This window comes from Oculina patagonica, chromosome 11 (genome assembly GCF_052425735.1).
Source record: "Oculina patagonica isolate OP01 chromosome 11, crgOcupat, whole genome shotgun sequence".
Classification (NCBI taxonomy): domain Eukaryota; kingdom Metazoa; phylum Cnidaria; class Anthozoa; order Scleractinia; family Oculinidae; genus Oculina; species Oculina patagonica.
In genome coordinates, this window is record NC_135768.1 from 3,120,196 (window position 1) to 3,144,316 (window position 24,121).

Sequence of the window (24,121 nt, forward strand, 5' to 3'; positions counted from 1 at the left end):
TAACTTTTCAGTGAGATTTCTGTTTATATTTTCTGTCTTCCATTTCGGACGTCAACTCATCTCAAACTCTACAAAACATTGGCAAAAAAAAACTTTTATACAAGAGAAATTGAACCCTCCATCAACTTTTAATCCTGGGTTAGTGTTAATCGGCTTTCGAACAACCCGGCCCTGTTCACCAATCAAAATCACGAAATTTTGCTCATCCTCGGCCAAAAAAATTGTCTCTTCCCACCCCACCCTACTCAGGATCTTTGAAACACTTCGAAGTATCCCCTAAATCCTTGCGGTCAGATATAACCAAATTTTCCCGCTAAATAAATTGAAAATACGAACAAAGATGGCGGCCTGTGTACTCGATGGAGACAAGCTTTGTGAGGTTGCTGGCAACGTCAAATGGTCCAGTGTGGATCGTTGTATGATGGACTATCATCATGGATCATTAGCTCTTTACAAGCTCAGTAGCAGTTATTACATTCATGCGATAACAGCTATAAAACGAGCTAAGGTGAGGTCAATACTTTCTCCGTGTCATCTCAAGTCGTACTCTTGTATGTAAACTCACTGTTTTTATTTTGGATGTGTGTCGAATATCTTTAAATTCGAGGTTTTAATATGTTATTCTTTTGAGTTAGTGAGTTATTTTGCACATTTTGAGACTAAGCTACCGATAATAGCGTTGTTTTTGCGCAAGCAAGCTGCCTTTCGAATAGAATGCTTTCAGCACTACATGACCTTTTGATTACTGGGTAGATGTAACGTTACAGCTTTTCAGACATAAATATGGCGTACCTTACATTTGTTCAACGCCATCTTGGTTTGAAGGGCATAATAATTTGCTGTGAATTTTGAATTACAGCTGAATCCCGCTAATTCGAACGCGGTTATTTCGAATTCCTCTTTTATATTTCGAACTAAAACTCATTTCCCTTGGATTTCCCCTTCAGTCATTTACTATCGGCTATTTCGTATTTCCAATATTTTGAACTATTTTTCCTGACGATTTGAAATAACGGGATTCAACTGTGGTTTCAATTGGGAATCCAAAGTGAAAAGTGGTGATAACGTGAATTTGCAAGGACCACCGTGACAAAATAGAAGTACAGGATCCTCTCACTGTAGAGGATCTTATCGGCTATAACTAAATAACGAATAAAGAAAAAAATTGCAAGGCCGATTCAACGGAAATATTGGAAATATTGGAAATATTGGAATTTCAATACAGTCCCAAACCGTTTAATCGGCCTTGCAATTTTTTCTTCATAACGTAAAAGGCTCATCACTTTGTAAATTTGCAAGATTTAGGGCATATTTATTTGCAACATACGCCTATAGCCGTCGCATTTGCCCCTTGGAATTGTTTATTGTTTTTGAAAATTCCAACAGGCAAATGTGACGGCTATACGCCTATGTTGCAAATAAATCCACCCTAAAAATAAACAGCTGTTGTTGCTGCTTTCATAAATGGGTATATTCACAATCTCCAATGCATTAGGAAAACGTTATACCACATAGAAAATCCAGGAAATATCAAAAGGCACCCATAGGGTGGGGAGGGGTGGATGGGTTAAAATGGAAACTGGGGTTTTTAAATTTTTACTGGGAAAATAGGATTTGGTTCACTGGGACTGGCAGTCACAAGTGAAAAAATGGGAATGGGATTTGGATAAAAAGTTTGCTTGGAAATGGTATTTAAATTTAATGCAAAATTTGGATGGGAAAGGGGACTTATACCCCCCCCCCCTCTTCTACTTCAGGACCCCCTGGGGGTCCCAAAATACCTACATGGGTATGTGCTGCCAAATGGGGTCATGATTTCAAGCTCTCAATTTTGAACAGGGTATTCTTTCTTGGGAGGATTCCTAGAATGGGGTATGATATTTTGAACCCATGAAAGTTTAAAAGAATGACGGGTTACAAAATCGACCTGTCTCTAGAACAGGGTATGATTTTGACTACAAATTCTTGCTAAAGCGGGGTGCCTTTTTGGAGACCTGGATGGCACATACCCACCCAGGACATTTCTAAGTCCCCCCCCCATTCCCCCTGGATTTAGGATCCTTGTAGGAAGGTCATGGGAATTTCTAAGTAAGGGAGTGTTTCAAAAGGAAGTGGATAAAGAGAGGGCAATAAAAGAGAATTTTAAGCTAGTTGGAATCACAAGAAATCAGGTGAAAAAATTGAAAATTGCTAACAATATTTTAAAATAGGAAGCACAAGTTAAGGTAAGGTAAAGTCTGCGTCCGAACCAAGTGGCCCATACAGCCGGAGCTTATCCTGTTTTCTGTAGCATTAAGCAACTAGGAGTATTGCTACTCCCTGCTGGATGGGATGCTAGTCTATTGTAGGGTTACCCCCCCCCCAGCAGTAAATTCGGCGGTACCGATTTATACACCTGGGTGGAGAAAGGCACTGTGAGAGTAAAGTGTTTTGCCCAAGAACACAACACAGCACCCCGGCCAGGTCTCCAACCTGGGCCGTTTGACTCGGGGTCGAGTGTGTAACCATTAGGCCACCGTGCCTCCCACAAGGAAAGACAAAGCACAGTCAAAAAGCAATGTTCTTTGAGGCCTGTTATTGACAGCTGGTTTTTTGATTGCCTGACTAAAAGTCATCTTCAGAGTCAAGCAAAAATATAATTTATCAGTTGATGGTGTTTATTAAATCTCTGAATAACCTGACTGTATTTTTCTCATGTTTTGCTTTCAGTTTCCGTTAAAACCAGATAAATTTAACCTCCTCAGCCGTGAGTCACGGTTAACTTTGTCATTATCAGCCGATGCTAATAAAGCTGCAGTTTCTATTCATTTGAGAGATGCAACACCTAATCAACTGGGAGTGTTCCTAGATTCCTTAAACACTGTTAAAACATACTTTGCTTCCTTCAAAGGTAAGAAAAAAGGCGAAAGTTAGCTTTTATAACTTTAATTGTGACCCTTTTGGGGATCAGGGATGACGCAGTGGTGAGAGGGCTTGCCTCCCACCAATGTGGCCTGAGTTCGATTCCCGGACCCGGCGTCATATGTGGGTTGAGTTTGTTGTTGGTTCTCATCCTTGCTCTGAGGGTTTGCCTCCAGGTTCTCTGGTTTTCCTCCCTCCACAAAAACCAACACTTCTAAATTCCAATTTGATCAGGAATCCGAGGGCCCCAGGTTTGTTAGTCACAAAACTATTAAGTGCTTCTGCAAATAACTGCAAATAAACAGAGTTCTTCTTGATCCAGAAACAAAACTGACTTCAACATCTCATACTTGGGTTGACTTCTGATAAATGTGTTTGCCCTGGCTCCCAACGAATGGCTTCATAGCTCATAAGCCCCCCCCCCCCCCACCCCTCCTGCTTATAGGCCCATCTGCCTGGAAACACAAAAATACATCCAATTATAAGTCCCCCTGGATATAAGCCCCCCTCTGCAAGATGACTGTACTGAACAGGGCTAAATGTTGCTTTATTATGTGTTTTTAACTTAAAAACGTATTTCGATCAACACTCCTGTGGCTCGTTTCGAAACATTTTTTTTATTCCGATTATAAGACCTCCCGGATATAAGCCCCTCCGCTTATAAGCCCACCCAAAACACCTTACGAAGTTGTATAAGCCCAGGGCTTATAACCGGAATTTTACGGTAATTTCATTTATGCTGATTATTATGCTAATGCATATTAATGATGCTGATCCAGCACTTTAGTGATGTAGCAAAAGTGTAATCTGTTGTCAAAATATATCATACTTACCAGTAGTGTTATCAATGAGTCCTACAAATGTGTGAGGCAAGGCAGCGAGGCATGCAAGGCAAGGTAGCGAGGCATGCAAGGCAGAAATTCCTACTCCAAACAAAAAGGCTAACCATTAGCTACGTAAGCTAACAGTAGGCTAACCAGAGTGCCATCTACAATGTAGGTTAACTGAAGTTCTATTTCGGCTAACCAGAATGGGTTGCATGCTTCGCTGCCTCGCACTTTGTGGTGATCTGTTATCAATCAGAGATTTGCTGCGAAATTAAAGTTTCATGTTACCCGGTAAGTACCTGTAGTGTAAGTAAAGCAGATTGCTTTAAAATGTTTCCGTATTTGCAGGAAAATTATCTTCATCTTCGTCAAGAGAAGACAACATACAAAATATAGAGGTACGGCATAACATACAATAAAATTTCTTAAATTATCTTAAAAAATTTTTGTTACGAGAACTAGAGATTCACATGCACATCAATCAGGGTTGCGACAGGTCAGGAAATGGTCAGGGAAAAATAAAATTCTTGAAAGTCAGGGAAGATTGAAATTATATCACCAGTGATGTAATACCATTGAAGGCTGCAAGACATATTTCAGGTCAATGATCTCAGCGATATTTTTTTTCCTTTGGAAATGAAAGATTGACACTGCAATTACATCTGACATTTTGCATTTTTTGGTCGTGGAAATTTGATCTTTATCAGGGAAACGTCAGGGAATTTTGAAAACTTATGTCTGTGGCAACCATGATTGATAAGATTATAAATAAGAGATCTTTTTGTTTCCAGAACCAGCCCTGCAATAACAACAACTTCAGTATTACTTCACCAAGAGTTACTAAATATGAATCACCATTAAGAAGCAACCTCACCACTTTTTCACCCTCTCGGAGCACACAAAAGTAAGTTCTTTGTAAGCACTGCAACAGGGTTGTCGGAAAGTTTTGAAGTAGGTGATTTTATTTTGGAAGTAGATGGCTGATTTTGCCATCTTTTACCAAAGAATCAGACGGTAATCCCAGAAAAAAAATGGTGTGTTTTGAAAATTAAAAATGAACAAGTGCTTTGCAGCAATAAGCATTTTTTCACCTCTCCTAAGGAACCATCACCAAGTGCCCCCCCCCCCCCTTTCCCAGGCTTTGTACGGGTCATGGAAAACCTGGAAAGTCATGGAATTTTAGAATTTCATTTTCCAGGCCTGGAAAGTCCTGGAATTTAAGTGTGGGTCATGGAAAATGGTATTGATTGTTTAAAATTAATTAGGCAGGTTATATTTTGTGAGGAAAAAGGGTAAAAATGTACCCGAAATCAAGACAATTTTTTGAAAGTTTCCAAGAAAAAATAATTTTCAAGTCAAATTTAGGTCGTGGAAAACTTTGAAAAGTCATGGAAAAGGTCATGGAAAGTTGTGGAATTTCAAAAGCTCACAAGAGTAGGAACCCTGTCTTCCCCACAAAAAGAGATTTAGATTTGTGTGGCACAAATTGATATTGTCTTAATCATCCCTTAGAGCTCTCCTACACCAATCTTTCAACATAAAAGTAACATTGATGAACATTTTGACGTGCTATAATTATAATAATAGTATTTCTTTTTTTGAAGGGCCACACCATCTAATTTCTATGCAAAGCAGATGAATCTGCCTTCTTCTTACAGCTCGCAGAATAAGAAAACACCCCTTGTTGATCGAACTTTTGCAAGAGGTTGGTAGCTCTACATTAATAATTTTATTTTAGTGAAATGAAATGATTGGTGCAGGTAACTGGGACAAGTAGGCTTTCCTGCAAGGCAAGTAACTTTAATGCTCGCTTGCGTGATGGGCAAGGGCCCAGGCAAGTTATCTGCCGACTTAATCATAAAGAGGAAAACTAAGACAAACATATAACTGCCTTGAGCAAGCAAAGTTTCAGAGCTGCTTGTCTGAAAGCAAGCTGGAATTTAAGCTTTTTAACTGGCCAAACAGAATTATTTAATACACAGCTCTACTGTTTCCTACGTCAAAGCAAGTACATGTACTTGTTTAGGGATGTCGCTAAGGGCCGGCCGCCGGCTAATTTCACTGGCTGAACTTAAATTCAGCTGAAATTTCACATGGAAACAGAGACGTAGATAAACTTAGGGCTTCCAAGGCCAGAAAAGCCAGCTGGGCTTGTTGTTGAGCCAGCTTTGTGTTGTTGACCCTACTTGTACAGAAAGGAGTCAACTTTGATAATGCTTTGTCAATTTTGACTTGACATTAAACATTATTTGCAGATAACTGTATATCTGCTTATAACACTGATCCCTTCAATTGTGTTTTTTATATATACTTTCATTCTTTTAGTAATTGTTGTAAATTGGTGTTTGTATTTTAACAAAAATAAAAAGTACCGTAATGATTTGCCCTTGTTCCAAAAGTCTCCCCTTCCGAATAAGGGCCCCCTTCGAATGTGTTTTTGTCAATAAGCGCCCCTATTGCAATAAGCGCCCCCATTCTTATAAGCACCCCTTTTCTAAAAAGCGCCCCTATTGTGGATAACTGCCCCTACGGATGTCATCAATATCGAATAGATAAACTCATGAACATTCACCGTACCGTACATGTATATATATTCTGCTAAAATGAACTATTCTTTTAAAAGTAACTGAACTTTCAACAATTTGTTACTGTTACAGTTTCTGTTATTGTTAGTTAGTTATTTATGTTTTGTTTTGAACATTTGATTGTTTCTCAAAAATTAAATACCGGTAAGCGGCCTGTCCCGAATAAGCGCCCTGTCTTGAAAAAGCGCCCTCCCTTGAGGTGCCAAAAGTAAATTAACGCCCTGGGCGCTAAATCGAAACATAACGGTAGTCACCAAAGGAAGAGAGATTCTTATACATAGCCTGTGATTTTTTTTTTTCTGTTGTAGACAACCTTAGCAATACATCCAGTGGCAACAAATCTGCATCATCATTTTATGGTTCACGAAACTCTGCCTGGTCTCCAAGTGATAGGTTGGTGATTTTGTAATTTCTGACGTTTGAATAAATGAATTAGTCAGAATGAATTATCTGGCATAGCCCACCTTTTGATATTCTCAGAACTAAGAGTTGTTTTCTGCATAGCTCAACACTGTAATCAGAGTATGTCTTGCATGAACTTACTTAACTCTGATAAAGGTGAACAGTAAAGTCACTGAAAATTTAGGTTATAAAAACGATTGGCTTAAAAACCATTTCATTTCATAAATAATTATTTTATTGGATACAAATCATGATGCGTCACTGTTCAATCCACAGGAAATCTACCAGGGGCCCAGGCCTCATGCCTCCACCTCGACCAGGAACCTATACATCACGCTTGGCAAGTCAAATTTCTTTCAGATCGCGTGAGAAGCTTTCACTTGAAAAAGAAGTGGCATTAACTGGGTAGGGAAATCTCATCAATTTTTAAAAACTGGATCAAACAGTACACCTTCAGAACAAGCATTGGAATGCTTTAGATAGTATTTATTCTAAATTAGGATTTGCCTGTACAGTATTCAGATCTGCCTAGAGCTCAACTCTTTTGTAAATTTTAGCCAGAGAACATTTTTTATATATTTTTCGTATTCGGACTGTTGCCTGTAGAGCTATTCCTGAGATTTGCATAAATTGAATTTAAAAAAACAAGTTTCATAGTTGTACAAAGTAGGAATGGTCATCAGTTCACATAATAGAGTTAGATCCTGTGATTGAAAGAAAAAATAACATGTTGTACAATTTTGTCAAAAATAAAAATGTTTTTGTTGCAGTTTTTCAAACCTGGGGAATACATGCTACATGAATGCCATTCTTCAGTCACTGTTTGGTGTACCACCCTTTGTTCAGGATCTTTCAAACAAGGCCTTGTTGGAAAAAGTTCATCCTCAATGTTTGTATAGGTTAGTCTGGATATGTCACCTTGCTTCTAGAGTTACCATAAAAGTTTATAATTTAAAGCAAAATTTCTGTGTGGGGAATCACAGTGCAAATTTAATACATTGTGCTTGACTGACTGACTGGCTGACTGACTGATCTGACTGATCTGACTGACTGGCTGACTGACTGACTGGCTGACCGACTGACTGACTGACTGGCTGGCTGGCTAACTGACTGGCTGGCTGGCTGACTGATTGACTGACTGGCTGATTGATTGGCTGATTGACTGAAGACTAACTGACTGACTTACTGGCTGGCTGGTTAACTGACTGACTGTCTGGCTGACTGACTGACTGACTGACTGACTGACTGACTGACTGACTGGCTGACTGACTGGCTGACTGGCTGACTGACTGGCTGACTGACTGATTCATTGGCTGATTGACTGAAGACTGACTGACTGACTAACTGGCTGGCTGGCTGGCTGACTCACTGACTGACTTGCTAACTGACTGACTGACTGGCTGGCTGGCTGACTGACTGGCTGGCTGGCTGACTCGCTGACTGGCTGGCTGGCTGGCTGAATGAATGACTGACTGACCAGGTTATTGTTAAAAACTTGGGCTGAGTGATTGAAACATGGGTTCATTGACAGATTAGGAAACAAGTGGTCAGTAGAATTTTCTTACTTCTCAGTTATAGTTTATCTCTCTTTTATTTTTATTACAGGTGTCTTTACAGTGTGCTCTTGTGCAAAAAGAGATGTGAAAATCCCGAGGTGCTAAAAAATTGTTTGAGGAAACTAAAGCGAACAATCTCAGAAGCTGCCACTCGCTTCTCAGGCTACCATCAGCATGTACGTAAGAGACATCCTGCAACATTTTATATTTAACTGTAACCCCCAGGCATCATACATATTAGAATGCGAGTTACCAAAAGTTGAAGGATGAAAGCTGCTTTCAGTACCATATCAGGGCTTGAAAAAATGTTGTGCCAGTCAGACATCAGGGACAAAAATTAATACATTTTTGTGCTGGGCAATTAACTTTAATGCTTATTATTTTAAGGGCCCTGACATGTCTTTTGTCAATTTAATCATTAAAAAGTAAACTACGACATGCATGCAACATCCTGGGCAAGCAAAAATCGAGAGCTGGTCATTAGAAGGGCAAGCTGGATCCAAAGTTTTCTACGCACTGTGAAAACCATTGTTTCCTTCTTTATTTTTTTCACTTTCCTTTCTTTTAGGATGCTCATGAGTTTCTGTGTCAGGTGTTTGATCAACTAAAAGATGATGTTAGTACTTGTAGCTCACCTCCTAAAGATACCCCCAAAGAAAGCAACACACTGGTAAGAAATATGAAGTTTTTCAGAAAACAAGTCTCCGTGTGTCAGCTGTTTTAGTCAAGAAGTCATATTTGAAGGTTTTTTTTTCGCAAAATCTGAACTGAATGAAAAATACCTGGCATGTGCTGCTTACTAGGCAGCCCCTCCTAGTGTTATAACTTATTTTATCTATTATAGTCAACAGATTCAAAGTGTCCTGTGACAAGGTCATTTGAAAGTGGAGTGGTGCACACAGTCAGCTGTAAACAGTAAGTTTTGTTTACCTTATTATAGGAATATAACGAAGCATTTTAACAATGCGAACAAAATTTATGCGTAATAAAATTAATGCGAATTGTCGAAAATTTATGTTAATATGCATTTAATTAACGCGAATTCTCGTGTGGTGTGTGCTTACATGCAGTTAATTAACGCAAATTTGATGCATAGTAATTTTTATAGCAAACTACGCTATTTAAAAGACATTAAACAACAACGTCCAACAACAGAACTTTAAGTTTAATTCTGATAATTGGCGAGAGACAGTTACAGCCTTATGCGCCTCATGGCGCGAAGAGAACTAACTACATGTAACTATACACAACAAAGATACTTCAACAGACCAAATAGTGACTAATATTAAATGAATGGATCCAGGGATGAGGTACATCCCGTCCTCGTGCTTTCCGCTGCCTTTGTTATTCCTGCAGCCTTCACGGAGAAGTTGATGTCATTTAAACATAACTTTTCCGGAATTAAAGGTGTATTAAAATAACAATGCTGAAAAATAATGTAATTTTAATTAACAATGACGTAATTACATGTATCGTTAAATTCCTATAATAAGGTATATTTGCTTGATTCCTTCCTTTCTTCCTTCCTCCCTCCCTCCCTGGCTACCTGCCTGCCTGCCCTCCTTTGTATTTCATTAAACCATGACAAACAGTTCTGTAAGTGTTTGGCTGTTCTATATTTTTATTCATATAATATATTCCTTCATTCAGATGTGGTGAGTCAACGCCAAAAGAAGAGATCTACCATGCATTTTCCCTTGTGTAAGTGTGCTTTGTTTATCCAAGAAAGTGACTTTCCTCTATTTGCCCTGATTTTTTACTTTGCTTCAAACTGTAGGCACAAACTTGTACTGACCTAGTTTAAAAGTGTACCGTATTTACTCCCATAAGCCCCCCCCCCCCCCCGAATAAGTGCCGTAGTCCCGATGCAGTGCTTACTCAAGGAATTCCGTATAACCAAAAATAGCACTATAAAGAAACTCTTAAACAGCCTTGGAAATTCCTTTTCATCAAAAGCGATGATTTGCAGTTCAAAGTTATTAATTTTCACCACTCCCCTATTATACGCAGTTTTGTTAACGTTGTGAAGGCCATGAGCTTTGTTTGGACAGCAAGCGCAACTACTCTCTTCCGTAAGAGACGAATCCTGACAATGAATAAATTGCCAAGGCCGTGCGCTAAGGCACTAATACCCCAAAAAATCCCCTATTTAAATCAAGTCACCCAAAAAAATACCTGCCAAATTCTCCTACCCAAAAAAATCCCGGAATCGAAAATTTCGACCCCAAAAAAATCCTTCGCACATCCCCCTCACTTGGAACCCGGAGTACCCCCCTGGGGGTAGGGGTATGGATATTTTCTGGAACCATGCAAATGTAGATACTGAATGAACTGTATGTGCTTTCTGAACCTGCACTAATTCCGTGAATGGTTAGCCCAGGGGTGGGGGGTACTCCAGCTTGTTAATGACGGGGATGATTGAAGGATTTTTTTGGGTTTGAAATTTTTGATTCCGGGATTTTTTGGGGTTTGAAAATTTGGCAAGAATTTTTTTGGGTGACTTGATTTAGATAGGGGATTTTTTTGGTTACTAAAAATGAACTGAAGTGCCTTGGCGTTTTTATGGTATGATGAATAAACAAAATGAGCGTTCCGTTTGTGTTATATTATTGTGGCTCCTGGCAATTTAGGGGAAATTTGACAAGGGATTTTTTGGGGGTTATTTTTGGTCCAGGGAGTTTTTTGGGTAATGTCGGAAGACTTAGGGATTTTTTTGGGTCCTGAGTTTTGCCTTCATTCAATCATCCCCATCATTTACAAGCCGGAGTACCCCCCCCCCCCCCCCCCCTGGGATGGTTAGTACAGTTGAATAATTTGAACCTCCCACTAACTCGAACCTTTTTATGATTCCCCTCCAGGTCATTTTCGTACTAATTTTTCCCTGGATAACTCGAACTCCCAATAACTCGAACCTTTTTCTATTTCCCTTGAAGGTTCGAGTTATCGAGATTTGACTGTACTGATTTTAGATTCCACATTTTTCTTTGCATAGGTGTGATTCTTCAGACATGTCTTCATTTGGTGCAATCAATATGCAAACCTTAATAGAGAAACACTTTGAGGTTAGAAAACTTTATTTTGTTACCATCAGAAAAGACAGCAGATAGTTGAGGTACCTTTCTGGATCACATCTAAAGTACGCACACATGACCTCAAGGGAACACTCTAGCCTAAGGGATCCCAAGGTTCTAAAGGTGTAACTTGTCTGTACTTTAGAAATAATTATCCTTCAGACATGGTTGTCGCAAACAGTGCACTGTCCCAGATATGGTATGGCATGTATAGTTTATTTTTTTTTTTTTTTTTCTGTGATGTGGAATATTTGTTATTTTTTAGGATGAAGAACTAGAATACTCATGTAGTAAATGCGAGTCTAAGGAGGCTGTTCTTTCACACAGTTTCAGCAGGCTTCCAAGGTTAGCGGGCCATTAACTATCAATTTTCTCTTTCTCACAGTATGTAAAATACTTTTACCTATATTTTACAGTCATTATTATAATTATATTGAATCAAAACATTATGTTCAATTTTTCTGGACTGGAAGAAGTCACTACAGGGCTGGCATGTTAGAGGGAAGGTATGTTTTTTATTAGGGGGGGGGTGGGCCGGGGTATTTTAGGGTCATTTTAGGGTCTTTGTCAAACCATGCATTGTCCATATGTTATGTTTGTTGCCACTATTTATGTTTTATTTCTTGTTAAATTTTTTTCCATGCCAAAACAAAGTGTAACCCTCCCTCTCCTGTTAAAAAAAAAAAACAGGTTTGGCCCTCCCCAATTTGTAACAATTTTACTGATGACCCTACCCTCTGAGGCCCAGCCCACCTCACCCACAATAAAAAACGTACCTTCCCTTAGTTATCAGGGAATTTCAGTCTTTATGCCAATGTCACTGACCACCGTAAGCCCTTGCCGCACCAGCTGTTACTGTTAATGAGGAGATCATCTGTGATCCAGACCATCCCGCTAGACATGACAGCTTTGGTCTCTCTCCTGTGTTTATTCCATCACGTGGTGAGGGTGGGGGGTACTCCACTTTTTGGTCTGTAGATAAAGGTGTAGTGGCTGCTGTGTATGTGCAGATAGCAAGCCCCCGAGCCCCCCCCCTCCCTGCAAAAGTAGACCTGGGCGTTGGGGGCAACTTACAGATTTGGGGTTTGCAAGAAAAAAAGGGTTAAAGAGTGATTTAGATTGAACTTTGTTTTTTAGAGTGCTTATTCTTCACTTGAAACGGTATGGCTACGATAACTTAACTGAAGAACAAGCCAAGAAACAAGACAAGGTTAAAATTGAAAGGTTCATTGATCTCAGTAAGTGTTCTTAGTCTTAGTCCAGCATACAAGACTTTCATTGACTTGACTTTGAGTCTTTCAAATATGGGAGGCGTGCGAGGCATGCGAGGTAAGGCAGGAGGGGGGGGAGGCATGCAAGGCAGAAATCCCTACTCCAAATAAAATGGCTAACTGCAAGTTACCTAAGCTAACTGTAGGCTAACCGGAGTGCCGATTTAGGCTAACTGTGCTCCACAGTCGACTCTTTTAAATTGAGACTTAAAACTTTTCTTTTTAACAGCGTTTATATTTGATTAGGAATAGAACTAAAATTGTAAAAAGCATTGAGACTCCGTCAGGCTGTAAAATGCGTTTTAAGTACCTTTTTATTATTATTATTATTATTAACCGGAATTTTTTTTGGCTCGCACGCCATGCTGCCTCGCACTTTGTGACGACCTGCTTGAGTTCTAACATCTGCTGAGATTCAGTTATAATGTAGATTTACCTTTAGTCATCATCATCCTCCATCATCATCCTCCTCCTTATCATCATCATCATCTTCTAACCCTTCTGGACAATCTCATGTGCTGATGGAAACCATCATTTGCCATTGCAGCAAATAGTGGATGTACTTGATATACTACAAGGATTTTCAGTGACATCTGGGTCTGTGTTTGCTGTGAGGAGGGTTGTAAATGCACATGTTCTCATTTTGTGTCATTGGTTCTTAGAGCTGTAACCTGTGGGTATTTGGTGGAATGTCAAGGCTTTGTCTTGTAGTTGAAGGGCTCGGTGCAAAAAGGGCGGCCGTGATTTTGCCTTGAAATGAACGTTGCCAGAACAACTCCAAAATTCACTTGTGGGTTTGTTGACAAAAGTGAAACATTGTAATGAATTAATTTTCCGTGGCTTTTGCTCTGTTTCCGAGGAAATAATTTATGCAAAAAGTAGGTTTTTCCAGTCGGCATCTTTAGTACTTTCTTTATTCAAAGGGAACAAAGAGACTTCTAACAATGCCGACTTGAACAACAGAGCTTTCTGCCTATGTTATTCCTGTAAAACGGTGCAAAAACCAGGGACAATAAATACAGTACAATGTTTTGCATATGTGAACAAACGACATGCGAAATTTGGAGTTGTTTTGTCGATGTTCTTTTTTGGCCAAAACCACTGCCGCCCTTTTTGCACCGAACCCTGTAGTTGATGATTCTCTTTAATTCCTGTCACCTGTCTGATGTGCTGATATTCGTTCAAAGGAGAATGTCAGCGGATTGTTGATTTCTGTTAACTTTTCCTTTCTCTTAATCTGCAGGAATGCTGTGCTCATCCAACACCAAGGCTCCACTTGCCTTCCAACCAAAGTCGCCGCTCAAAATGTAAGTTCAATGAGCAATACATTGGCAAACCTTATGTTATTTATTTTGGTCAGTGGGAGATCTTTGTAGGGAAAGACCATGCCAAAGGTTGCTTCAGTGCAAAATGATCTCATGCAGTCTCTTTACTAGCCAATCCAATTCAGGCCACCCCCCCCCCCCTTCGTTTCGAAAGGCAAAGGCGTCTTTAAGAACTTATATGGTTCCTGCATGTTTGTAATGTACTTAGGTATCAAGGGTTTCTTCATAACTATAGATTTAGTCACATTCTCTACTTCATTAATCTTATTGTATCCTTGTTCAAGGAGCCCAACTAAATCAAGCCGGAAGCCACAGAAACGGCATTTTATCTGCGAAGATGATGATGATGATTCTAGTGATTTTCAGCCTTCTCCTTCAGTGAGGAGAAAACTTGCTCATTCATTCTCTGACGTGAAAGCTACAAGGTACATAATACATGTGTAACACAGATAGAATTAATTATGACTAGACCGATTTTCAGTGTAGAATAAGAAACAATAGTTGGAGACCTAAATTTAGCAAGCAATTGTGGAATTTAATCATGATGATATTTTATGGAATGAATGCATATAAATAAGATACTGCTGCTCCTAAACAATAATGGGGGGACCCTGCCCCCCAATTTTTGCTTGAAAGTTTTGAAAAGGTAAACAACTAATAGGCAAAGTCCAACAAGAATTCAATGCAGGTCCTTGGTCCTTTTTTTAGAGAAATGACCATAAAGGGAGCTTGTGTTTTTGAATTGCAGCTGAGCACAATTCTGGAAAGTGTGGTGGCCTAATGGTTAATGCACTGGACTCATGATCGAGTAGTCCGGGTTTGAGCCCTGGTGGGAGCCCTGTGTTGTGATCTTGGGCAGAATGCTTTACTCTCATAGTGCCTCTCTTCACCCAGGTGTATAAATGGGTACCACAAATTTAATGCTGGGGGTAACCCTGCGATAGACTAGTATCCCTTCCTGAGGGGGGGGGGATAGAAATACTCCTAGTCGCTTCTTGCTGTGGAAACTGGGATAAGCTCCCGCCTGATGGGCTATTTTTTTTTCTGATAGGCTACTTGGCTTGAATGCCAACTTTACCTTTTCACAATTCTGGATTATTTAAAGTTTCTTGGTTTCTCAACAGCACTGCTAAAGTTTCTCCACAAAACAAAGAGGCGAACTCTGAGGATGAAGTGGAGGTCATAGGCATTTCCAAGCTTAATAAAACAGTTGAGTATAGCAAGCTGGGTAAGACAGAACAACCTAGCAGCACTACTGACAAAACTAGTGATAAAAACTGCACTCAATTTGACATTGATCAGAGTGTAAATCTTGAGAACACAACTGGAAGATCCAGTTTGGGACTGGACAAACCTGTTTGGGAAGGTACTGAAGAGGAGCAAATGGCATGGGCAATGGCAGAAAGTGCCAAGTCAGCAGAAAAAGAGTCAAGAGAAAAATTGAATGAGCAAGAATCAACTAAAATTGACACAGAGTGCTTAGGAAAGTCACCAGCTGCGACAGAGGATACCACAAGTAATTTTGAAGATGAAGATTTCAATCTCATAAGTGATGTGTCAGATGAAGACTTAATGAGTGCAGCCCAGGAGAGTGGACCAGAGGAAACATGTGGATTGAAAGGAGGTGCACCAATAACATTAACAACACAAAACTGTTCTGACAACCTGGATATCAGTGATGTACACGACGCTGGTACTAACAAAAACTGCAATGCTGATTCAGGTTTAGAAAAGAACTTGTGCAAGGAAACTCTCCTCAAAAACAGTCCTATAATGTGCGTGAAACGACGCAATGGGCATCTCATGCGAAAACGAAAAACTGCAAACAATGTCAGCATGACCAAAACGCCAATGTTAGGAAAGTTTGATGGTGATCTTTTTGAAGACAGTGTAAAGGAGAACAAGGATTCTGCGAATGTTGCAAAGGCTAATGACAGGCCTAAGAGTAGTTGGTTTGACGGCGATGTTTTTGAAGACAGTGTAAAGGAGAACAAGGTTTCTACAAGTGGTGCAAAGCCTAGTGACAGCCCTAAGACCAGCTGGTACAGTGGTTCATTTGGAGACGATGACATGGCAAAGGCAATCAATATGAGTCTGCAAGAACAGGTCAGACAAAGATAGATTCTCTAAGATTCTACTTATTATTAATTTTTTTGATTACAGTGGAACCTCGGTTTTTCAAAAATTTTCGGATAACTCCAACTCCCCACAAACTCGAAAAAACAGTCCCATTTTCCCTTGATTTGACCCTACTATTAAGTTATTTTTACTCTGTTAACTCAAACTTGGATAACTTGAAATTCACACTTACTCAACTAAATTTCGAGTCAAATTTCCCCTGATAACTTGAATTTCTTGTTCTAGCAACTCGCAATGGATCAGCCCATTGAACTGTCCTATTACCTCTTCTTGTTGTGTAACAGTCTTTTCTTAATTTATGAGTCAAACATACATTCACAGTACTGTATTGTCATAACAATGCATAATCCTGTTTCAGTTCCTGCTGAGTGTACTGTAAACCAATAATATTATTAACAGGGCGACCGACCCCGTTTACTTGAAACCCCTTTAACCTAAACTGTTTTTCATTTTCATCCAGAGTTCGATTAACCGGGATTCTATTGTTTAACAGTGAAAACTCTCTTAATTGGACACCTTTTTAGGGAATATCTTCTTATATGTCAAAAATTTGTAATTTTTTTCTTATTTTTTTCTGAAACAATTACCTCTAGAAAATGATGACAGATGAAGATGAAGAACTAAAGAAGGCTTTACAGATAAGCCTACAAGGTGAGGAACCTATCTTAGAGGTTCACATCTGGAAAATGCTATCAGTGATTCTTTTCTTTTAAAATTCCTTGAATTCTTTGTTAGACCTATGTGTAGGGGTGGGTAAGGTACATGTACACCTGTAGCATGTATACTCTGTCAAGGGGTAGGTAAGGCAATTGACCTTTTGAGAAGTAAAGACTAAGACAGGTTTCCTTTCCCACTCCCCAAAGGTCTCTTCGTTCTCCTTTTGTGTCTGGCTAGTAGAAAGAAATTTTTGTTATATGCAAGCAGTCAACAAACATGGCAGATGATGTGGTCCAACTTCTAAATTTTCAAGATGTTGATCTTCTGCTCTTACCACCAAACACACATTTAAAAAGTTTAATTTGCAAGGAATAATTATAAAGAAGACTCAACGGTTGAGAAAGCGCAGTGATGGCTTTAAAAAGCAATGGAGTCGTTAATTGAGCGCAGCTCAGATTCCATCAATGTCGCCCTGGATATTTAACTACACTATTGACAAGTTTTAATGGATTTTTCGCCTCCTTAATTAGTAATGAAAATATTGCTTATGTTTCAACCAGATTAGAGCTTAACTTTAAGGGGTTTTATGTAAAGTATTTTACTGACAATCATTTTGGGTCTTTGATAACTGGCAGCTTTATAGGGGTGGCTGCTTAATAGAGGTTTGACTACGTTTTGTTTTGTTTTGTAGAGTTTGAAGACAACGGTGCTGCAACAGATCAGCCTGATTTACCAGCAAGTGTGGATACTGAGAATTTAACAGACCCTGCTTTTCAGGTATTTTATTACTGCTGTTTGGTGATGCTTTAAAACCAATTAAATTATTATTTTTCTTGATGTGTAGAATGATAAAACTGTATTTTTAAAGAAATAAAAAAATACCTTAATAATAATAATGATGATGATATTTTAAAAGGGAGTCCATGTCACCGTAGTGCTTTTCAATGAAGCCCTGTATAAAATAAAAATTGAATAAACATGTGCATACTTGTGTTTATTTAACCTAACGCAAACACATGTTGAGTTTGGGAGGTTAACAAATGATTGTGAAACTGAATTCCGGCAAGTTCTTACAAATTTGTTTACAGAGGAGGCACAGTGACCTCATAGTCAGTGCATTTGAAGTATTCTCCAATGCCTGTTTTGTTTTATGACAGTGTTAAACATGGCTCTTGTTTCCTTTTTTACCATCAAAAGGGAAGCCTCAAGCCAAGTGGCCCATCAGGCCAAAGCTTATCCCGGTTTTGATAGCATTAAGCTGCTAGAAATATTTCTACTCCCCCTGAATGGGATGCTAGTCCATCACAGGGTACCCCTCCAGCATTATTTTGTGGGTACCCATTTATTCACCTGGGTGAAGAGAGGCACTATGAGAGTAAAGTGCATTGCCCAAGAACACAACACAGTGACCCCGGCCAGGGCTCGAACCCGGACCATTCAATACAGAGTCTGGCGTACTAACCATTAGGCCACCGCGCCTCCCTCTTTTTACCATAGTCAAGATTAACCTTTTTGTTGTTGTTTAGGATGAGGATGGTGAGCCTTCAACACATTCATACAGACTAATTAGTATCGTCAGCCATCTTGGTACAAGCTCTACTTCAGGTGAGTGCTGTGGCTAATTCTCATCAAGTACAGAATTCTAAGTTGAGGAAAAAGTGCGCAAATTTTATGATGGGAGGCCATGGGTTCGATTTCTGTTGGGGACCAAATTTTATTCTTTGTCCCATGCTCATGACATAGTGAACTTTTAATCTTCAGTATTATTTATCACGGAGCTTAAAATTTACCATCTTTGCTATTTAAGAGAATATGCATTGTGAAGTGCTTATATCATGTTTTCTGTCTCTGCTCATTTTTAAACCAGGACACTATATTTCGGATGTTTATGATTGCAAAACCAAACAGTGGACCAGTTACGACGATTCTACAGCAACAAAGGTATTTACTAAGCTATATAGGCATGTGCTGCAGCTTGGTATGGCAGGCAGTACAGCAACTTTACTGACCCCTGCAATCCCGGACAAAACCAGTTGAGACAAACGCATTATTATCACTAGGATGGGGTGGGAGTTTCGTGATTGTCTTGCCTGTCAAGCTTGTTGAAAACATGTTATCCCCCTCTCCCCAACTCAATGTTGTTTTATGAGGCATGCCAATTCACCAGGCTTTGTTTCCATAAAACGACAACATTGAAATAGGGGAGATTGACAAAAATGAGCTGTAGTACCAAAATTGGTGAAAATTAGCAAAGTGTCTCAACCGTTTTGTCCGGGATTGTGTTTACATTTATAAGCTGAAAGCAATGATAAATAGCTCTAGGGTAGGGATTTTCTGTGTTTAGTCTAGAAAAGGGCGACAAGATGCAGCTGAACATGTTCAAGTATAGGTTTGGGTTCTCAGGGTCCTCGAGACACACCCCATAAATTTAAAGATTACCCCCCCCCCCATCCCATTTTCAGTGAGAGTAAACAGCTTTGCCCAACAACAGAACATAATGGCCTCAACCAGGGAGTGAAACTTGGACCTTTTCATATAGAGACGAGTCCAGCACACTTGCCATATTTTAAGCCACCATCCTTCTAATGGTTTACGTGTGCTTATCTGCAGCTTACAGAACATGGTGTCCGGTACAAAAGACAGCATAGTGGATACATTTTCTTTTATTTGTACAAGTAAGTGCATTGTGCGTGTCAAACTTCTGCCAAAGGAAATAATTTTATTAAACACATGTTTCAAACTCTGAATAGAAACTTTTTGAAGACCTGTTAAAGTATAGGAAATAAAACTTGTGCCCAAAGCTGTAACAATTCTGTCCATTATAAAAATTTCATTAAATGGTCTCTTTAAACTAACCTTTCTAGTCGGTTGTTTCACAAGCCAATTTTCCCCTTAATGGTGTGACGACGAATATGTGTTAAGTTTGAGTTTTACATATTCAGCCCCCACCCCCTCGAACACCAGAAAGTTTGTATTAGTGAGGTTTGATATGACGCAGGTGAGTTAAAGAGAAAAAAATATACGACGCAAGGACCCAAACCACTGCCCACTTGAGCCAAAACATCCCATGCTCAGTTTGTTCAGTTAGTATAACCTCAAGTCTAATTAACCATCTTTTAAATTTCTTTTTTTTTTTTTTTTTTTTTTTGGTGGTGCGGGGGGGGGGGGGGAGGAGGAGGGATGGAGTGAAGAGGTGTCCCAGCCCATATTGTAAAATTATCAGTGGGACAAAAAGCACTGTAGGATAAGCGTTTCGCTATGTTGAAAAGGAAAACAAATTTCAATGTCAGTGGTATACATAGCATGGGTTCTCCAGTTTTCCTCCCTCCATAAAACCAACTTTCCAAATTCCAGTTCGATCTGGATAGAGAGAAACCGCCTGAAAACCAGCTAGAGCCGATGTGGCTTCCTCTTTAAGGGACGGACCATTATTTTCTTGGAGGCGGGGGGGGATGAAAAATTTTCCTCTGAAAATTTTTTTTTTAGTTTATGCACCTCTGCAAACATTTTTTTTCGAAATTCTTACTATTTTTTTTATACATATCGTGTTTGCAAACAATTTATTTTGTCTTTCCAGGCCCTGCAAACAATTTTTTTCAATATTTTTCACCCCCCCCCCCTCCAAAAAAATAATGGGCCGTCCCTAAATATAGTAATTTGTTTATTTATTTGGGGCTGTACTGTTTTGAATGTTATCCTTATCGTAGTACATTTTTCCACAGACAATGTGTAGATGCCATAGAGAATGCAAGCCCATGCAAGGAAAACACACAAAGATAGCAGAATACGTGTACATAGTGCAAATAGCAGATGCGTCCAATCATGTAATCAATAACGACAGCTTTTTAAATTTGTATGGCAAAAGCAACAATAATTATTACTAGGATTGGAAGAGAAACTGCAACATCTAACTCTGTTATGGCAGAAAAACTTGAAAAATCGAGGGGCGAGTCTTGAATATTTTTTAAACCATCTTTCTTTCAGCTTTCTTAAAAAGCATCATACCGGTATGTTCCCCAATTATGTTGAACTTTCGCAGAATAAATCTCTTGGCATTGTTAAATCTAATGGTATGTAATGCGTTCCAAACCTTGTTTTATATCTTAAAGAACAAGAGAAAAATTATAATTGATGATAGAAATAAGAACCCAGGTTCAATGATGTCACCAAAAGAATTGTTTTGGTACATGTGATTTTCAATTTCAGCGATCGTTTTGCAAACCACAAGTGAGCAAAACGTCATTACATGTAAAAAGTGCTTAAATTTTGACCAATTCCCTTATTACAACGATTGGAATTATTTGATTTGGAGAACATTTTTCACCCAAAAAAGAACTTACCTTGGTAAATGTTTTTATTTGCTAAGAAATCTGTACCAAGGTGTTATTTATTAGTAATTTTGCTTTCGCGTCTCAAAATGAGAGTATGAGATGCCATAATTATGTAAAATAAATGGGAAAATACAAGCAAAAATATTAGAGAATAAAATAAAACAAGATCTGGGGTTTTAAAATTGTACCAGTTTATAAGTGTTGACTAATTATCAGGATCATGAATAAAAACTATTATTATATGTGTATGTTGCTTTGTATATTGTCATTACGCTAAGGGTGAAGTTAACAGTATATTACTTTATACTTGCAATTCGTTACTGTTAAGGATCTCCAAATCTTAAAGTTCAATATTTGAAATGATTTCCAAATCGTGATATTAAATATTTGGCATGGCGACCAAACTTTAAAAATCAAATTAAAACTCACATTCCGATTTTGAAGAACAAAGTTTTAAGGCTCAATATATGAAAATTCTGTGCCCAAGACTTGAAGTTCAATATTTGAACCGGTATCACAATCTTGAAATAAAATATTTGAAAGCGTCTTCAAATCTTGAAGTTAATAATTGAACGCGTGTACAAATATTAAAGTTCAATATTTGAACGCGTGTCGAAATCTTAAAGTTCAATTCTTGAACGCGAATCCAAATATTGAAGTTCAATATTTGAACGCATGTCAAAATCTTCAAGTTCACTATAGAAGTTATGAGGTTGAATATTGAACACGTGTCCAAATCTTGCAGTTCAAGTTTTAAATGCAAGTACAATTCTTGAAGTTCAATATTTGAACGCGTGTCGAAATCTTGAAGTTCAAGATTCGAACGAGAGTTCAAGATTTCAACGTGAAGTTCAAGATTTGAACGGGAGTCAAAATTTTGAAGTTCAAGATTTGAACGAGGGTCAAAATCTTGAAGTTCAACATTTTCACGGGAGTCAAAATCTTGAAGTTCAACATTTTCACGGGAGTAAAAATCTTGAAGTTCAGGATTTTCACAGGAGTCAAAATCTTGAAAATCAACATTTTCGCAGGAGTCAAAATCTTGAAGTTCACGATTTTCACAGCAGTCAAAATCTTGAAGTTCACGATTTTCACGGGAGTCAAAATCTTGAAGTTCACGATTTTCACGGGAATCGAAATCTTGAAGTTCACGATTTTAACAGGAGTCAAAATCTTGAAGTTCAATATTTTCACGGGAGTCAAAATCTTGAAGTTCAAGATTTTCACAGGAGTCAAAATCTTGAAGTTCAAGATTTTCACGGGAGTCAAAATCGTGAACTTCAAGATTTTCACAGGAGTCAAAATCTTGAAGTTCAAGATTTTCACAGCAGTCAAAATCTTGAAGTTCAAGATTTTCACAGGAATACAAAATCTTGAAGTTCAAGATTTTCACAGGAGTCAAAATCTTGAAGTTCAAGATTTTCACAGGAGTCAAAATCTTGAAGTTCAAGATTTTCACGGCAGTCAAAATCTTGAAGTTCACGATTTTCACAGGAGTCAAAATCTTGAAGTTCAAGATTTTCACGGGAGTCAAAATCTTGAAGTTCACGATTTTCACGGGAGTCAAAAAATCTTGAAGTTCAAGATTTTCACGGGAGTAAAAATCTTGAAGTTCAAGATTTTCACGGGAGTCAAAATCTTGAAGTTCAATATTTTCACGGGAGTCAAAATCTTGAAGTTCACGATTTTCACGGGAGTAAAAATCTTGAAGTTCACGATTTTCACGGGAGTCAAATCTTGAAGTTCAAGATATTCACGGGAGTAAAAATCTTGAAGTTCAATATTTTCACGGGAGTCAAAATCTTGAAGTTCAAGATTTTCACGGGAGTCAAAATCTTGAAGTTCACGATTTTCACGGGAATCAAAATCTTGAAGTTCAAGATTTTCACGGGAGTCAAAATCTTGAAGTTCAAGATTTTCACGAAAGTCAAAATCTTGAAGTTCATGATTTTCACGAGAGTCAAATCTTGAAGTTCAAGATATTCACGGGAGTAAAAATCTTGAAGTTCAAGATTTTCACGGGAGTCAAAGTCTTGAAGTTCAAGATTTTCACGAAAGTCAAAATCTTGAAGTTCAAGATTTTCACGGGAGTCAAAATCTTGAAGTTCACGATTTTCACGGGAGTCAAAATCTTAAAGTTCAATATTTTCACGGGAGTCAAAATCTTGAAGTTCAAGATTTTCACGGGAGTCAAAATCTTGAAGTTTTCTTTTTTCACGGGAGTCAAAATCTTGAAGTTTTCTTTTTTCACCGGAGTCAAAATCTTGAAGTTCAACATTTTCACAGGAGTCAAAATCTTGACGTTTTCTTTTTTCACGGCAATCGAAATCTTGAAGTTCACGATTTTTACAGGAGTCAAAATCTTGAAGTTCAAGATTTTCACAGGAGTCAAAATCTTGAAGTTCAAGATTTTCACGGGAGTAAAAATCTTGAAGTTCACGATTTTCACGGGAGTCAAAATCTTGAAGTTCAGGATTTTCACGGGAGTCAAAATCTTGAAGTTCAATATTTTCACGGAAGTCAAAATCTTGAAGTTCAAGATTTTCACGAAAGTCAAAATCTTGAAGTTCACGATTTTCACGGAAGTCAAAATCTTGAAGTTCATGATTTTCACGGAAGTAAAAATCTTGAAGTTCAAGATTTTCACAGGAGTCAAAATCTTGAAGTTCACGATTTTCACGGAAGTCAAAATCTTGAAGTTCATGATTTTCACGGAAGTAAAAATCTTGAAGTTCAACATTTTCACAGGAGTCAAAATCTTGAAGTTCACGATTTTCACGGAAGTCAAAATCTTGAAGTTCATGATTTTCACGGAAGTAAAAATCTTGAAGTTCAACATTTCCACAGGAGTCAAAATCTTGAAGTTCACGATTTTCACGGGAGTCAAAATCTTGAAGTTCAAGATTTTCACGGGAGTCAAAATCTTGAAGTTCAGGATTTTCACAGGAGTCAAAATCTTGAAGTTCAAGATATTCACGGAAGTCAAAATCTTGAAGTTCATGATTTTCACGGAAGTAAAAATCTTGAAGTTCAACATTTTCACAGGAGTCAAAATC

The 24,121-nt window shown here is 38.5% G+C and overlaps 1 protein-coding gene across 1 annotated transcript; it reads left to right on the forward strand.

Moving 5' to 3' along the window:
* The first annotated feature begins 333 nt into the window (after nucleotides 1-333).
* Nucleotides 334-21,311, forward strand: LOC144631094 (ubiquitin carboxyl-terminal hydrolase 37-like). The gene is made up of 24 exons (XM_078489472.1): nucleotides 334-508; nucleotides 2,710-2,890; nucleotides 4,077-4,126; nucleotides 4,520-4,632; nucleotides 5,333-5,433; nucleotides 6,622-6,706; nucleotides 6,992-7,120; nucleotides 7,486-7,614; nucleotides 8,321-8,447; nucleotides 8,840-8,941; nucleotides 9,116-9,186; nucleotides 9,922-9,972; nucleotides 11,264-11,333; nucleotides 11,608-11,687; nucleotides 12,480-12,580; nucleotides 13,857-13,920; nucleotides 14,223-14,363; nucleotides 15,063-16,044; nucleotides 16,671-16,728; nucleotides 17,426-17,511; nucleotides 18,261-18,339; nucleotides 18,602-18,675; nucleotides 19,345-19,409; nucleotides 20,457-21,311. Exons 1-24 carry the CDS (start codon nucleotides 341-343, stop codon nucleotides 20,512-20,514), a joined length of 3,165 nt encoding a protein of 1,054 aa, XP_078345598.1. The 5' UTR covers nucleotides 334-340; the 3' UTR covers nucleotides 20,515-21,311.
* The last annotated feature ends 2,810 nt before the right edge of the window (nucleotides 21,312-24,121 follow it).

Excerpts from the sequence above, each read along its gene's own strand:
- LOC144631094 (XM_078489472.1), top strand. The coding sequence starts at position 341 with ATGGCGGCCTGTGTACTCGATGGAGACAAGCTTTGTGAGGTTGCTGGC. Across the intron at positions 11,688-12,479 it reads AGTTTCAGCAGGCTTCCAAG|AGTGCTTATTCTTCACTTGA; the intron begins GTTAGCGGGCCA and ends TTTGTTTTTTAG. Across the intron at positions 17,512-18,260 it reads TAACAGACCCTGCTTTTCAG|GATGAGGATGGTGAGCCTTC; the intron begins GTATTTTATTAC and ends GTTGTTGTTTAG.